Raw genomic sequence first — 17,257 nt, forward strand, 5'->3', positions numbered from 1 at the left:
CACCCTCCCCCAGAAATTGAGGTTGCCTAGTGTGTGCTTCTTTCTACCTACTTCATCTCGGATAAATCTCACCGGGACGCAGGAGAGGTGCCATTATTTTCATTTTCATAGGGACGCCAGAGGGGTCTCACCATCTGTGTCCCTGAGTGGGAACGCGGGGCAGGCGCCCCCAGTTTCTCACTCGGCAACACCTTGCCTTCCAGTTTACTCTGAAATACGCCGACTCGGTTTTGCTTCCTTGGTTCTGCAAATCCTATGAATTTTCTTTTTCTGAATTGTATTTCCCAGAGGCAGTGAAGGAGCCAGCTGGACTTTATTTCCTGGTAAAAAGAGGCCCCCAAGTTGGTCTGCTCACATTAAAGCACTTCCCCCCCCCCCACTTTAAAAAGCGGATGAGCAGGACCACCTCCACCCCACCCCCAAAATTAGAAACTTGGCTCTGCATCGCACAGGCTTTGGGACCTGAGGCGTTTGTAAACTGGGAATAATACCGTCCGCCCAGTTTGCAGACCGGGCAGGACAGTCACGTAAACAGGCCGCGCAGAGGCGCCCAGCACGTAGTAGTCTGTTTTCTGGTTCCCTTCTCCCGCCGAGGGGGCGCGAGAGTTAAATAAACTCCCGCTGGGAAGCGGATCACTAATTTCAGCCAGAACCTGACCCGCTGAAACCTGAAACTCTGGGAATGGGGAGGAAACCCGAGCAGCCCTCGGGTCCCTTCCTGACGACCCTCTGAGTGAAATCGACTCGCGACCAAGGGCGCGCGGCCCCTCCCCACCCCCACCCGGGCGCGGCTGGAGGCCTCGGGAAAAGCAAACCCCGGGAGGGGGCGCGGCCGGCGGCCGGCCTCGGCGTCCCCGGGAACCCCGGGCCTCTCGGTCCCGCGGCGCCAGGCGCCCTGCGCGTCCCTGCGGGCGGCCGGCCGGGGGGCGCGGCGGGCTGTGGGCGTGGCGAGCGCGCGCCGCCCTTCCTGCGGGCGCCCCCAGCGCGGCCGGCGGCGAGGGCGCGCGGGGCGAGGGCGCGCGCGCGGCAGCCGGGTCCGCGCCGCCTGGTCCGCGCCCGCCGCCGGCCGCCGGCCCTTCCCCAGCCCCGTGAGCGGCGCTCGGCCGGCGGCTGCCCCGCGCCTCGCGCCCGCGCCCTCGTCCGTGCGACCCCGCGGCGGGCTCCGGGCGGCAGCAGCATGAGCGGCGGCGGCGGCGACGTCGTGTGCACCGGCTGGCTGAGGAAATCGCCCCCCGAGAAGAAGTTGAGGCGCTATGTGAGTGCGGGCGGGCGGAGGGCGCGGGCTGGGGGCGCCCCGCGGCCTGCGCGGGGGTCGGGGGCTCCGGGAGGGAACGCGCGGGCGTGGAGGGCGGGCCCGCGGCCTCCCGGGGGAGGAGAGCCGCTGGCGCACCCCGCGCCTCGGGCCCGTGTGGGGCACCTGCACACCTGTCACAGGTGCGGCGCGAGGGGCGGGGCGGGCGGCGGCTCCCTCTCCGCGGGCGGCGGCGGCGGCGCCTCACCGCCGAGCCCCCGGGCAAACTGCGCGCGGTATCGAAGTTTGTATTGATTGTTTTCCGAGAGCGGCAGAGTTGGGTCCCGGGGCTGGGGGCCAGAGTAACCCCGAGCGGCTCCCGCCTGCAGGGCTGGGGGAGTGGGCGGAAAGGGGGGCGTAGGCTGCGGGGCGGGGCCGCGCGGCCCCACAAAGGGCGAGGCGCCGCACCCCGGCCCCGGCCCCGGCCCCGGCCCTGCCCGCGCCGCCGGCTGCTCCGGGCCCACAGCCTCTGCATCACGGGCAGCGTCAGCGGCATGTGCGGCCCGGGCATTAAGTGACTCATGTGTCCCCCTTTCCCCCTTAATGCTGAGCGTCTCTCACGCGCGTCCCCCCCCAGCCCCCGACGGTGACACTGCAGTTCGGTCCGCTGCAGCTGCCCGGGCTTCGTGTCGTGCGGTCCTGGGATCGGGAGAGATCAAGGTTCTCAGTTGCCAGGTGGTGCTCAGCGACCGTGTTGACTGAAACTGCTGGGACAGCCTCTCCCTTCTCGATGAGAAACTGGCCACATCAAGGGGAAAGTGGTCCAGCCAGGCGCTGAGCCCCCCCCCCCCCCCCCCCCCCCCCGCAAACCAGAAGATGCCTCGCCTGGTGGGGTCAAAGTACAGGCTGGTGCCAGTGCCTGAGACTTGGCAGAAGCCGGCCCTGGGCTGTGCACAGGAGTTTGGAAATATAAGTAAGGTCGCTAAAAGGTGTCAAGGTCTTTCATCGTTTCCCGGCTCGCTTCCTATGAAATGCCCTTGTTAAGCGGGCTCCTGGTGCGGGACCGACTCTGGGATCATTCCCGCAGCAGCGGGGAAGCGAGCTGGTGCCTCCCAGCTGCAGTGCATCAGGGGAGCTCTCAGCAGACCCTGCCCCGGGTCAGCTGCACCGGAGGGGGGGGGGCAGAAGCCTACCAGAGTTTCCTGCCTTGGCTCCCCAGATCAGAACCAAAGGACTTCTGGCCTCTGGATTGAGGAAGTGACATTCTGTTTTTTAAAGGAAGTGTTGTTGTTGGGGAGTGCAAGCATGTTTGTATGTAAATGAAATCAGGCTCTTATTTAGATCATTTGCTGGGGGGAAATTCTAAAGATTTAGTGCAGGACTTTTGAAAGAGAACACAGATTTAAAATACAGTAGTGATGTGGCAATGAAGTGTTGATCTCAGCTCTAAAGTTCATTTTCAGGGGTGTCCATGTAGCCAGAGATTTATAGTTGCTAAGAAAGAAACTTTTCTGCTCTTCAAGGTGGTATCAGTTCATTAGGAAAGGTTAATTTTTATATTAGGTTAAGGAAGAGTAATGTGCTATTAATGTTTTCATAAATATAAAAAACCAAAAATCTTTAGCCCCAAAAAACTTCTGAAAACTATCAATAAAAGTGGAATACCATACCAGCCAGTGGAACAGAGTATCCAGTAAAAATGTAATCTTAATTGTCAAATTAGAACACTAACCTCAAAAACCTTGAAACTTTGTTTTTGAAACAGTTTGCAAACAATTTGATACTGTATCTATGTGAAGATTGCTTCAACTCTATCACCCAGACTCCTTATGACCCACTTATTGAGTGTGTTTGCTCCCAAAAAAAACCCAAAAAAACTTTAGTCAGAATAACCAAGTTTGGAAGCTTTGGGGTTAAGCACCTTTTTCACCCATTTGAAGTACAGGTATGCCTCGTTTTATTGTGCTTCACTTTATTGCACCACACAGGTGTTGCACTTTTTACAAATGGAAGGCAAGATCCTCCACCAGCAAAAAGATTGCATCTCCCTGAATTGTGAAACTCACGTTATTGCGATACTTGCTTTACTGCAGTGGTCTGCAACCAAACCTGCATTATCTCTGAGGTATGCCTGTACATACTTGACACCCTGCAGTCATACAGTGACCTCAGCCTCCTTCCCATCCCCCTGGCAGCTCCAGCCTTGAGAGCATCTGACCAAACTAACAGCTTTCCTTAGGCTAGGGTGTGATGTGTTCCATTGGTATGACTGGAAGTCTCCCTGCCTGTGGAAGTTCAGCTCCCTTAGTTGAAACTGAGTTGAGTAACCCTACACTCTTGAGGAACCATCTGTCTGCTTTTACATCTTTTCAGGTATTGAAAATTCTGTACTGCTTTAAGTTTGAATTCTGCCAGTTCCCTCTGTTCGTCAGAGACCTAAGTTCATTAGAACCGAACTAGGAAAAAAGTATTTTCCAGCCCCATTGCTAAACACACACACCAAAATAGCTGCTTATTCTGGTATATATAATAGCCATGTGGTATTATAGATTGATAAATCTTCATTATAAGAATGCATCAAGCATCTGAAATAATAGGAAAAGCAGTTTATAAAATAGATCACAACTATTTAAAATTAATGTAACAAACCTACCTCTTATTTAATTGGGAGAGATGTTAGGTCTGGGGGAAAAAAACAATTTGAAAGAAGCTATCAAAAATGTTACCAAGGATTAGCTTTAGGGATTTTTTTATCTGTCTTTTGTAATTTAGTAATCATAAGAAAGCGTAGTAAAAGGTCTATTCAGTATTTGCTGTGTGCCCTGGAGGGATTACAAAAAGTGACCTCTGCAAAATGGTGAATATTGCCTCTGGGGCATCATGATTTGATTGCAGTAGGAAGCTGATAGAGGGAGCAGCCATTCCACCCGCTGCAGTGTGTGTGTGTGTGTGTGTACACATGTGACCACACACATATATACATGTATATAAAGCTGACACCAGATTTTTTTGAGGATAAACATATATTATGGCCTTTTCACAAAGATGGCCTTGAAAGTGAGGAAGGGAGCCCCTGCCCCTCAAAGCCAAAGCAAAGGTTTTGAAGGCAAAAATAGAAGTGCTGAGAAGTGTCCACAGCCACACACAAAATAGGAGATCCGCACATCACCCACTTTCCTACACCCAAGACACTGCCAATCGGAAGGCAGCCTCAATATCCTTAAAGAGCACCCCAGGAGAAACCAGCTGGACCACTATGCCATCATCTAGCTCCCCCTGACTACGAGTCAGCCATGAAGAAGACAGAAGACAACAGTACACTTGTGTTCATTGTGGATGTCAAGGCCAGCAAGCACCAGATCAAGCAGGCTGTGAAGAAGCTCTGTGACATTGAGGTGGCCAAGGTCGACACCCTCATCAGGCATGATGGAGAAGAAGGCTTCTGTGTCATTGGCTCCTGACCATGATGCTGTGGATGTTGCCAACAAAATTGGGATCATCTAAACTCAGTCTTTCTGGCCAATTCTAAATATAAAAGTGTTACATTGTAAAAAAAAAACAAAACAAAACATATTATAGCATATACTGCTCTGTCATTTTCTATTTCATGGTGTTAAAAGATTTAGGGTTTCAGATTGGCAGCAGTAATGCCCCCTAGTGGCTAATTTGGAGAAAGTTTAGTATTTATTCTAATGAGCAACTGAATTAAGGAGACTAATTGTTTGCTTTTATTTATTAAATACATTTATTTATTTATTTATCTATTTATTTAAAATATCTTTATTGATTTCAGAGAGAGGAAGGGAGAGAGAGAAACATCAATGATGAGAGAGTCGTCATTGATTGGCTGCCTCCTGCACCCCCTCTGCTGGGGATCAAGCCTGCAACCCAGGCATGTGCCCCGACCAGGAATCAAACTGCGATCTCCTGGATCCTAGGTTGATGCTCAACGCCTGAGCTACACCTGGCGGGGCTAAATACATTTATTTATTAAACATGTGTGTCCAAGGCACTGGGCTTCATGCTGAAAATAAAAATTAAGTCAGCCTTTCAGTCTTATCAGATGACCTTTCCTTCTCTTTCACAAAGAAAACTGAAGCCACCAGGGAGCAGCTATCTGCACATACTGTGACCAAGTTTCCAAATGCATGTGTATCTGCATGGCTCCTTCCCTTTCCCTTCTTCTTAGAATAGATGAGGTACCCCTTTCGACTGAGCTAATCCTGCTGCTTGCGCTCTGGGTCATATCCTGTGCTACCTATTTGGGTCATTTTCGCCCTTTCTGTCATGAAATCTTCAACTTCTTCCCCTCTACCTGTTCCTTTTCATTAATATCTTAACACACTTTTCTTTTTAATCTTCAGTTACTTTTTTGGGGAAAACATAACATAGGAATTACAATACTCTGAAGATGAAATGAAATAATACATGAAAACAATAAAATACTGGATCACAACCCTCTTTTCTCTTCCATTCATTTCTACCATTCTATCACCTGAAACAGTGCCTTTCATGAAATATCCATTCTATTAATATTTGCCAAACTAAATTGTGTGTATTAAAAGTTGTCTTTAATAATTGTATTTACTTTTTAATTTTAGTCATACTTTTAACACAATTCTCCATCAATGTCACAACCCTTCCTTCTCACTGTGCTTTCTTTCTTTTTTCTTTAGGGCTAAACCTGAAAATGGTTGTTTATATTATGTCTCCATTTCTTCCACCTTCTCAGTTAGCTCCAGTCTGAAACCTACTTGTCATTTCACCAGAACGATTCTCTGAAGGGTACCAGTGGTACTCAGGTCACTACATCAGAGGTTTATTTTTCATGCCTCGTTTTAATTTATCTCTTCACTGCTTGGTCACGATGGACCACTCGCTCTTTCTTGAAACACCTTCCTCTCCTCTTCAGTGATACCACGTACGCCCGGTTTTTTCTCATTTTCGGGCCACTCTTAAGTCTCCTTTGCTAGGTTGGCCCTCTTACCCAATGCTTACAGGTTGCAGCTCCTTTTTAGTCGCAGGGGCTGTGACCTACGCTCTTTTCTCCTCCTCGATCAACCGTTCTCCTGGCTTTAGTCATCGTTTGCATGCTGGTCATTATCAAGTTGAAGCTCCACCTTAGAGCTGTGTTCTGACCTCCAGACCTGCATACGCCATTGCCAACTGGACATCTCCACCTGGGTGTCTCCCAGGCAGCACGAACTCACCTCACCCCAACAGAACTCCCCTGTGTTCCTCTCCTTTACCCCGTGTCTGCTCGGTAAAGGGCCACCGAGCACCCAGTGGCTCCTTGACTCCCTGTCACCCATTATTCCACATCTGATTTTTCACCAGAACCCGTTAGTGCTGTTATCCAAAGATCTTTTTTATGCTGTTCTCCATCCCCACTGCCGTGACTCTTAAGATGATCATTTTAACAGCCATCTGTTGAGCGCTAACCTGTGCCAGGCACTATGCTTAGACCATTGATCTCTTAATTTAATCCTTTTAGCCCTATGAAAAGGGAAATGAATTGCCCAACATCATCCAGCTTTGTCCCAAAGCCGGAGTTGCTTTTATTTTAATTCTCACCCTAGGATATTTTTTCCATTGCTTTTCAGAAACAGTGAGAGAGAGAGAGAGAGAGAGAAACACCGATGTGAGAGAGACACATCAATTGGTTGCCTCCCTCACACACCCCGACTGGGGCTGGGGATCAAGCCTGTAACTGAGGTACGTGCCCTTGGCCAGAATCAAACCCGGGACCCTTCAGCCCTCAGGCCAACGCTCTAACCACTGAGCAGCACCGGCTAGAGCTGAGCTGCTTTTAAAATCAACCTTTTTATTTTGAGATCATTGTAGATGCATATCTAGTTTTAAGAAATAGTAAAGAGCCCTGGCCGGTGTGGCTCGGTTGGTTGGGCGTTGTCCCACGCACCAGGAGATTGCTGGCGGGGCATGAGCAGGAGGCAGCTAATCGATGTTCTGCTCTCACATTGATGTTTCTCTCTCTCTTTCCCTCTCCCTCCCTCCCTCTCTAAAAAGCAATTTTAAAAATCTTTTAAAAAAGAAAAGAAATAGTGAAGAGAGATCCCATGTACTTTCTCCCGGTTTCTCCTAATGGTAACATCTTGAAAAACTGTAGTACAGTCTCACAGTAGGATATTGACAGTGATACAGTCAAGATATAAGACATTTCCGTCACCACATGATCCCTCCTGCTTCTGTGTTAGTCACCTTCCCTCTCCCACCACATCCTTAACCCATGACAACCGCTAATCTGTTCCCCACTTTTGTAATTTTGTCACTTCAAGAGTATTACCTACATGGATTCATATAGTACATAACCTTTAGGGATTGGCTTTTTTTCATTCAGCATAATCTGGAGAGTCATCCAAGCTGTTGCTGAGTGGTATTCCAGGGTACAGATGTACCACAGTTCATTGGTTTACGCATTCACCCATTGGTTTTAACTTACATTTCCCTTATGGATAATGACATTGAACATCTTTTCAAATGATTTTTGCCACCTGTATATGTGTCCAAGTCTTTTGTCCATTTTCTGTATGGATTGTTTATGTTTTTTCACTGTTGAATTTGGAGAGTTCTTTATATGCTGAAAATACCAGTCTTTGTCAAATATGTGATTTGCAAATATTTTCTTTCAGCCTGTAGCTTGTCTTTTAATTCACTTAACAGTATAGAGGTTCCTCAAAAAAATTAAAAATAGAACTATCATATGATCCAGCAGTTCTTCTGGGTCTATACCCAAAGGAAATGAAAGCAGGATATCCAAGAGATATGTGCACCCCACTGTTCATTGTAACATTATTCACAGCAGCCAGGATTATATTGGTGGACTGTATTGGCAGACAATGGATTATATTGTCCATTGACGGACACTGGATGAATGGAGAAAGTAGATGTGTATGTATTAAAATATATTTTTTTAAATATATAACACACACACAACGGAATATTATTCAGCCACGAGAAAGAAGGAAGTCCTGCCGTTTGCAACAACGTGGAAGGATCTTGAAGGCATTATGCTAAGTGAAAGAAGTCAGAGAAAGACAAATAGTGTATGATACCACTTGCATGTGAAATCTAAAAAAGCCAAACCTATAGAAATAGAGAGTAGAATGGTGATTAGGAGCAGCTGGAGGTGGGAATTAAGCAGTTGTTAGTCAGAGGGTACAAACCTCCAGTGAGAAGATGAATAAGTCCTAGAGATCAAATGCACAGCGTCGTGATCCTAGTTAACAGTGCTGTATTGTATACTTGAAAGTTGCTAAGAGAGTAGCTTTAAGTGTTCTCACCACAAAAAAGAAATGATAATTATGTGATGAAATGGAGCTGTTAGGTAACACTATCGTGGTAATCATATTGCAATATATAAGTGTATCAAATCAACATATTGTACACTTAAACTCACACAATGTTATATTTCAACTATATCTCAATAAAGCTAGGGGAGGGAAAGAACAGGTAGAGGGAGGTCTTTAGAAACCAATGTGAATTCAAGATTTGTTTCTAGACCATCGTAGGCAGCCAGGGCTTTATTCCAGCAGACTGTTTGACTATTTAAATAAACATCCTATCTGGTTCCAATTCCTGAGACAGATAACCAGATGGAAATTCCTTACAGCAGCTTTCTGTCCTGTGGTCCTAATCACTGGATTGGTTCTTCGATTGTGTTCACAACATCAAAGAAACTGCTCTAACCTAGGGCCAGTCACCTGAGCTTCTTGTCACAAGCGCTGGATCAGAATTTCTCATGGAAGCAACCCACGTGTGTATCAACAGATGAATGCATGAAAAAAAAATGTGTATACATACAATGGAACATTATTCAACCTTTAAAAGGAAGTAAATTTTGACACATGGACGGACATGCTACAACATGGGCGAACCTTAATGACATTTAGCAAGTAAGATAAGCCAATAACAAAAGGATTCCACTTATATGAGATACCTGGAGGAGTCACACTCATAGAGACAGAAAGTGGAATGGTGGTCGCCAGGGCCTAGGGGGTGGGGGAGGGAAGGGCAGAACTGGGAGTTATTGTTTAATGGATACAGAGTTTCAGTTTTGCAAGGTGAGAGGAGTTCTTGAGACAGATGTTAACGATGGTAGCACAAAAATGTGAATACCTAATGCCACCGAGCTGTACCCTTAAAAAATGGTTAGGACGGTAAATTTTATGTTATGTGTATTTTGCCACAACTTTTAAAATATCAAATTCCTTATTTGCTAAGGGTTAGTACCTGGCTTTGCTGATCCTACGAATCCAAGGGGAAAGACAGGATGGAATGCTCACAGCCTCAGTGATAGTGGAATGTGCTCTCAGGGGTATCTGAGGAGCAGAGGCAGTCAAGTCGTGCAAAGCAGGAGCACGTGCCTGCTGCTTTGCCTAATGAGGTGGCGTTGATGTTGCTTTCTATGTCTCGCCGGCCTTTCTCTCGCTGGAAGGCGACAATGGATGTAGTGACCTCAAGTTTATGAGATGTGCTGAGAAATACAGGACGCTATTGCCTGCATCCAAATTCATGTTGACAAGCTTTTATTTTGTATCCTTTCCCTTCCCAAGGGAGTGAGCCAATACTCACCCCTGCCTTCGAGGAATTTGAAAGCTAGAGAGACGAGAAGTGTGCATGTGCAATAGCAGTGCCCTTATAAGGAGCGGTGTGGTCCAGGCAGCGGGCTTCATGAGGGCGAGAGCTCTGAGCAAGGGGGGAAAATGGAAGGGCTTCCCAGAATAGGAGTTGGGGTTGTGAGTTGGACTCAAAAGATCAGGGCCTGGAAAGGAACAAGGCAATTCAAATGGGAAAGGGGCAATACACGTGGAATTGGGGGGGCAGTGAAAACCCATCCAGAATGGAGGCGTCTGTGGTGGAAATTGGAGCAATACCTCTTCCTTCGCTGAGTTTGAGACTTGACTAGGATATAACAAGTGAAAAAATATATATATTAGCACAGTGTTTAGCCCGGAGTAGGTATTTAATATTGGGAGATATGGCAGGAGAGGCTGATGTTTAGTTATATTTGTTAACCCTTTCATAGGGACTCCGAACATGAGCATGGGTGTCCTCACGTCCCTTCCCAATTTGGGCCAGACCCGAAGTTGACAAGGTCAAAATGTAAGCGGAATTCCCAAGCTAGATACTGCATCAAGTCCTAGGGAGTTTGTTTTTCCTGAAAGGAAAATCTCAGACGTCTCCCGATTCCTGGGAAGGTCAGGTAAACCACGTGGGGATTTGTCTGGAGCTGTAACTTTGACCAGTCCCTGGGAAATATGTGTGTGCCAGATCAACGTAAAGATCAACGTGTGAGGCTCGAGAGCCCACGATGGAGAATGGTTTAAAGCGCAAGTACTTCCCAGTACGCGGTAACCCTTTTAAGCGGATGTCTCCCACCCTCCAGGCCCTGCAAAGTGAGCCGGTTTCTTGGCTTGTTCCCATTGGCACTGCTTTCACTCCTGGCGTGGCACTGGGCTTGAGTCCGTCTCCCTTTGCTCGGTTACGAGCACCTCCCGTGATAGTGTCAGCATCTCTCCCAGGACCCTGCCACTTGTCAGGCACCAGCTGTAAGCGAGTCTCCTTCAAAGTCATCGCCGTTCTTTACAACTACCCCTCCCCCAGCTTTATGCTTTCTTCTTTTTATTTGTCTGCCTTTGTCAGAGGCGTGAGTGGGCTCCTTACCCTTCACAGTGATCAGTTAGGGTATTTTTAGTATCCTTACGAGCTCACGTTTATACGCACTTGTCGGATTTGAATCTAGCTGTTACCCTTATGGATGCTCAGATTGTGCTACCGTTAGCCGGGGGGAGCCTGTTTGAGTTGTCTTCCGAGTTCTTTTGATGTGACCTTACCAGCATCTGATAGTTTCTTTATTATTTGGTATAAAGAGATGTTCTAGGCTTATCTTTCATGATCCAGAGCTAGCTATTTCCTCAAAGAGTCCTTTTTTTTTTTTTTCCCAGTAAGAATGGTACCTAGAAACCCACATGGACATTAAGGGGTGCCTGTTGGATTGGTAACACACTTCTTTTTTTACATGGTTATAATTAACATGAACTGTCACTTTGTATTCTGCTTTTTCTCCCCACAAACCATCAGCGTGAATATTTTTATTCTACATAATTTTTTTCCCCAGCTTTTAATTATAAAAAATTTCAATCATGCACAAAAGTAGAGAAAATGTCCTAGTGCGCACCAACTCACACAGTTCCAACCCGCTTTCAAGGTTTCGCTACATTCGTTTCATGTATGCCTTTTACCGTTTCTTTGCTGGGATATTTTAAAGCACATCCTAGGCATATACCTAGGTCTTACAGCTACCACGTCATTGAATGTCTCACACCTTAGGTACACGTCCCCTGGTTAGACATGCATGTTACTTCCAGTTATTCCCTGCTTTACACAATACAGGCCTGTCCTCCTACGCGGGCGGGACATCTCGGAGTTTCACACCAGCTGATGGGCCACGGCGTCTGGGTGTCTTTCACTCTCCCTGCAGTTCACCTGGACGGGCCATCAGGATATCGCTCCTTAGCCTGCTGTGGAAGAACATGCCAGTGGAGCTCTGCAGACTTGCAAGAGCTCTTTATACACAGTGGATTTTCTTGTAAGGATCATAGGAATGAGTCTGTTGCTTTGATATTTTGACCTTTTGATATAATTTTCTAGAGGGGAAAAAATGGGTATAGACTAGATATATATGTACTTTTTTGGATACCAGCAGAGGTTACTATGTTGAATTTTTTGTTTGTTTGTTTTAAATATATCTTTATTAATTTCAGAGAGGAGAGGGAGAGAGAGAGCTAGAAACATCAATGATGAGAGAGTCATTGATCAGGTGCAGCCCGCAACCCGGGCATGTGCCCTGACCGGAAATCGAACCCCGATCCCGTGGATCCTAGGTCGACGCTTAACCGCTGAGCCATGCCCGGCCGGGCAGTATGTTGAGTTTAATAGCCATTAGAAGTCTATCTGAAGACACTGTCGTTACCGAAGAGTCACCGTCTGCAGCGTGCGTAGTATTCCCCTCTGAGGTTACAGACTCGTTAGGGGAGCAGCTGGGATGATAGCGGCGGGCTGGGCCACTGGCAAGGACCAGCGCTCTAGGAGCCCAGGCGAGGCTGGGCGACCGTGGTCAGTGAGTCGTGTCACAAGAGCTGTGTTTAGATTTTACTTCTGGATAATCTTCCATTTCATCTTTCTGCACCCGTTTCCTCATATGTCATTAGGACTCAGTTCACGTGTCCTATTGTGCAGCCTGTGACTGCCCCGCGCTCCCCGTCAGAATGAGTTATGGACACCCTGCTTCCCCGACCGGCAGCCTCTGGAGCGTGCCGTGTCCTTTGTTCATCCTCATCGCTCTGGTACCTAAGGCAGGATACATTAGGGGTTGACTAGGACTTTATATGCTTCTCAGTTTTGAACAGATACTACTTTAGGGTTGTTTACGTTTCCTTGGAGAAGTAAGAGCTTGAGCTGGAATTGGCCTGAAAGTGCAATTTTTTATTTTTTAGCAACAGGTTTTGGAAACGTTCATGGGATGGGCTATTAAAGATTGAATTTTTTTGTAATACTTAAATTTCACTCTTATAATAAAGTTATTGTAAACAGACTGTTAGAAAAACAGATAGCAATATTAATAAAGAGTACCTATAACACTCTTACCGTGGCATAAGTATTGTTAACATCTTAGTGTATTTTTCTGGTCTCTTTTTTCTGTGTTCCTATGTGCTTTGTATATTTTACAAAATCAGAGTAAGGCTGTACCACCTTTTATATGCTTTACGTTAATGTATTGAAAATAGTTGCTTGTGTCACAAGTAGTCTTCTAAGACACGATTTTTAGCGGCAGCTTAGGCAGAACGACATAAGACAGAGCTTCTCAAGTATGTGTAATGTAAAGACACTTTAAACAAACATTTTCACAGGTTTTCAGTGTTAAATTATCTTTATTATTATGTAACCAAAACGTCTATAAACAAAAACTATGAGGTATAAATGTATACTTACAGCTCTTCTACAATTATAAAACGAAAACAAATTTACAAATCAAACATACAACTTGGGAACCAATGTAATTCATATTAACAACAGTGGCTATTTGGATGAAACTAAATTGCTGCTTAAGACGTGAATATGGCCCTTTTTTCTATAGGCCTGTCTGTTCCGTGTCCCACTCTTTTCTGTGTTTGAACTACAATGAACTTCCAAGGGTGGTTTCTCAAGGTCTCCTGCCTTCTCTAAAGGATAAGTCCCTCGATGATACTTTGGGCAGAGTCCAAAACCTTCTGGTCACTCTGGGCTACTGAAAGTCTTACCATTTTAAAATTTCAATATATCTCATCGAAAGCTTTTCCTGCTCCTGTTACTGACGGGACTTGTGGCTCTGGGGATGTGAAGCGGGGAAAGGCACCCTTCATTGATTTGGAGAGTGTGGAGGTGGGAAGACACGCAGCCCTCTGGACTCCTTCCCTGCTCTCCTCTAGGCTCCCCTTGCCCTGGGTCTGGAGGGAGAGGGACATGGATAAGAGCCTCTTAAACTGCCGTTGTTGGCTCTTCCTTGATGACATTTACTGGTTGTTTGACCGGCACGCCCCACACTTGTGAGTTCTTTTAAGGGTAGGCTTCCCCCCTGCATAATCTCCGGACCCGGAGAGGAACCTGGTATGCATTTCTCCCAGTCTCTTTCAGGCCAGCCGCTCCCCCTCGGTACTCCACAGCTGGGGACTACTTGCTCCATGGACAGCCCTCGCGGGTGGGGACCTGGCGGCAAGACAGCTTAAGGTCAACGATTTTGTGGAACTGCGTGACCCAAGGGCCTCGTATCCATGCCAAGCAGTAGGGTAGCAACATCGCTGCCCCTTCTCACTCCACTTCCACTCCCGTTGTCCAGAATGGCACAGGGCAGATCTATGTCAGTCAGCTGCCTGAGAAGATTCTCATGGGCATTAGAATATTTAAAAATTCCTGTCGCAGTCTCTTTTCTGGGGGGCATCCCTAATTTCTGTAACTGATTCTCTGCAGGGGTAGGGAGAGTACCGTCCTCGAATGCAGCGCTAGCCACGAGGTCAGAGGACCCAAGGTTTCCCCCCATCTCTACTCGTCTTTTGTGGACCGTGAAGGGGGAGGGGCAGTGCAGGGGCACAAGTGATAGTTGGGTTGGGAGGACCCACTAGTATAGCTTCTCCGTCAATTCCCGAATTAGCCCAGCCCGTTGTTGACTGCTCTCTTTACCTATAGGGAACTTACCTCCTCTCAGTTCTGGTGCAGCTGGAAAATCCCCCTCAACATTGACTTACAGCTACTGCTTTGTAAGTTGCTGTGGAGTTCAATATGATAATGTCAGACACATTGTAAGCCCTCTATAAATGGCAACTGTTACAGTTATTGCAGTGCCAAATTTATTCGACTCTCATATTTTTGGACATTTATGTGGTTTGCCGTTTTCCACTATTTTGAATAACACTGTGATCTTTATAACAAAGACTTTTATCCTTAGGACAAATTCCTATAAATAGAATTTCTGATTCTCAAAGGGTGCAGTTGTTTGCAAGGCTTTTCACACATCATACCAAACTGCCTCTCGGAAAGGCTAGTTTTGGTTTTCCTGATTCTTCTTTGATGCCAGATATTACAACTTTTAAAAACACCTGACCATTCGACAGGCGCCGAAGTAGTTCCTTATTTTAATTTGGATTTCTGTGATTGCTACTGATTTGAATGCCTTTTCATGTACCACTGACTTGTGTTTTTAAATGAGATGCTTGTTTAAATGGTAGGTGCTTTTTGATGTAAAGTAATTGACACCGTTGGGAAGATTGAGTGGCTTTGGGCAACGTAAAAAGAGAACTGGGAATAACTTGAGCAGGGAATCTCTAACAGTAGGGAGAGAAGAGAGTGACCAGTCCTGAGCAGATGTTCCTCTTCTTTAGCTGTTCTCTTCTGAGACCTTTTAGCTCTGATTCCACAGATTTCCCCCAGGCAGCCTTCTGATTTTAATTCGGTTTCAAGGCCTCCCTCAAATGTCAGCCACTCGGTGCCACTTCCTGATTTCCCCCTGAAGGGGTTTGTCTCCCACACCCTCCCGCCTGCCTCTGTACCGCTCTCCTGACCTCGCAACGCGACTGTGTTCCTAGATCTCCCCCCTTAATTATGTGGGCTCCTCAGATGGAGCAAAAGATTTTTCTTTTTTGACCTAGCGTTTGGCACAGAGATACTCCAGCAAGAGATAAGGCGATGAATAGGAATCATCCTTCCCGTCTGGTAGTTCACTGTTTATCAAGGAAAAAAGGCATCTAAATTTACTAATTAAAATAATGCGGAGTATTCTGCTCTACCACTAGAGGTTGTGGCAAGTGTTTCAGGAGAGTGGAACGGAGCGATTCATTCCGCTTGGCGTGGGACAGCGTCAGAGAAAGCTGCGGGGAAAATGACAGCGGGGTGGGCCTTGAAGAGGTCGGGGCTCGCGGAGCAGGTGGGAAAACAGCATTTCAAGTAATGAGGACACCTAAAGGCCTAAAGATACGGGCACATGAGTGTTGAGGGAAAGGGTGAAGATTGATGTGCAAGTGGCCCCCTCCGTTCTCCCTAGGACCCCGTTTTTACTACCTAACTCACCACAATCCCTTTGCTTTGTCTGGAATATCACACACACACACACACACACACACCCCCGCAGAGTCACTGAACTCCTCCTGTGTACCCTGCACCGAGGGACGGAGGCAGAGATGGGTCCCTGGACGGCTCTGAAGGGCATCAGGGGAATGTTAGTCCCCTATTGAAAAATCTAGACGAGGGAGCGGCGTCTCACCCAAACGCTTTATGGACTGTCCCGATTCTTCCAAATAACTGAGACGTTTTCTGTTGTAGCAACTGTAGATAAAATAGATATTCTTAACCATCAAAAGAGTGTTACAGTTTATTTAGTCCCCTGTGATAGGATAACAGGCTGAAACAATCAAAGAAAATACAGTTTCTTTTTTTTTGTTTGTTTCTTTTTTTTATTCTGTAACTGATCTGCTTCTTTCCTGACAGTTCCCCTCTGTTGTTCCAGTTAGTTTTGCTTCATGATAAGTTTTTGGGCACGATAAAGCATGCCCACAACTTAGTGGCATAAGACAACCGTTTCGTTTTGCTCACAGATTCTGTGGGTCAGGAACTCACACAGGGCATGGCAGCAACTGGTTTCTGTTCCCCAGTGTCGGGGGCCTCAGCTGGGAAGACTTAAATGGCAAGGGGTGCCGCAGCCGCTAGGAACTGGAGTCACCTGAAAGTGTCTTCACGCACCTAAGTCATCGGGCAGGGACGGCTCAGAGCTTCCCGTCAGCGGAGGCCGTTCACCGGGCACCTGCACGTGGCCTCGGCGTGCAGCCTGGGCATCCTCGCAGTCAGACTTCTCGCGTGGTGGTTCAAGGGCCCCGAGAGTGAATGTCTCAGAGGCCAAGGTCTCGCCTTAGAAGTCCCGCCGTGTTACTTTGGCCATACTCTAGTGGTCGAAGGAATCACAGGCCCACTGAGATTCAAGGAAAGGGCACACAGACTCCCAGCCTCTTAGCAGATGGATCGTCAAAGAATTCTTGGCTATTTTTAAAAAGCTGCCATAATAATATTTTAATTCCTCAGTATAAACAGTGTCCTTTGAATCTGTTCAAAGTTCAACTTCCCAATCGGAGATCTTTGGGTAAATACTTCATCTTTCAGAGTTACTCCCACTTCCTTTCTCTACCCCAAAATCGTGTTTGGTCTGGGCAGGGATTTTGTCTGCCTCATTTATCTCCAGTCCCTCCTCAATCTAGAACAGCGTCTGGCAAATAGTTGATACTTAATATCTGTTGCTGGCCGCTTAATGAGAATGCTCACTAGGTCTTTGTGTGAGTTAGAGAGAGGAGGACCTCGGCCTGGTGTCCTCTGCTCCACAGTGTCTGCGGAGCTGTAAATAATTCTGTCTGTCCCTTGGGGGTGACGTGTGGAGCCCACTGTGGAAGTTGCGGTCCTGGACATTCGTCCCAAAGTCCCTGGGCACTG

General features: G+C 47.0%; 1 protein-coding gene across 1 annotated transcript in view; it reads left to right on the forward strand.

Annotated features, from left to right (window-relative positions):
- The first annotated feature begins 1,125 nt into the window (after nt 1-1,125).
- GAB2 (GRB2 associated binding protein 2) overlaps nt 1,126-17,257 on the forward strand; it is a 143,630-nt gene continuing 127,498 nt past the window's right edge. Inside the window, exon 1 of the mRNA XM_087821633.1 lies at nt 1,126-1,255. Within this exon, the coding sequence (XP_087677759.1) occupies nt 1,178-1,255 (78 nt within the window). The 5' untranslated portion in view covers nt 1,126-1,177. The remainder of the gene's footprint in view (nt 1,256-17,257) is intronic.

The sequence above is a fragment of the Miniopterus natalensis genome, chromosome 11 (genome assembly GCF_054644295.1).
Source record: "Miniopterus natalensis isolate mMinNat1 chromosome 11, mMinNat1.hap1, whole genome shotgun sequence".
Classification (NCBI taxonomy): domain Eukaryota; kingdom Metazoa; phylum Chordata; class Mammalia; order Chiroptera; family Miniopteridae; genus Miniopterus; species Miniopterus natalensis.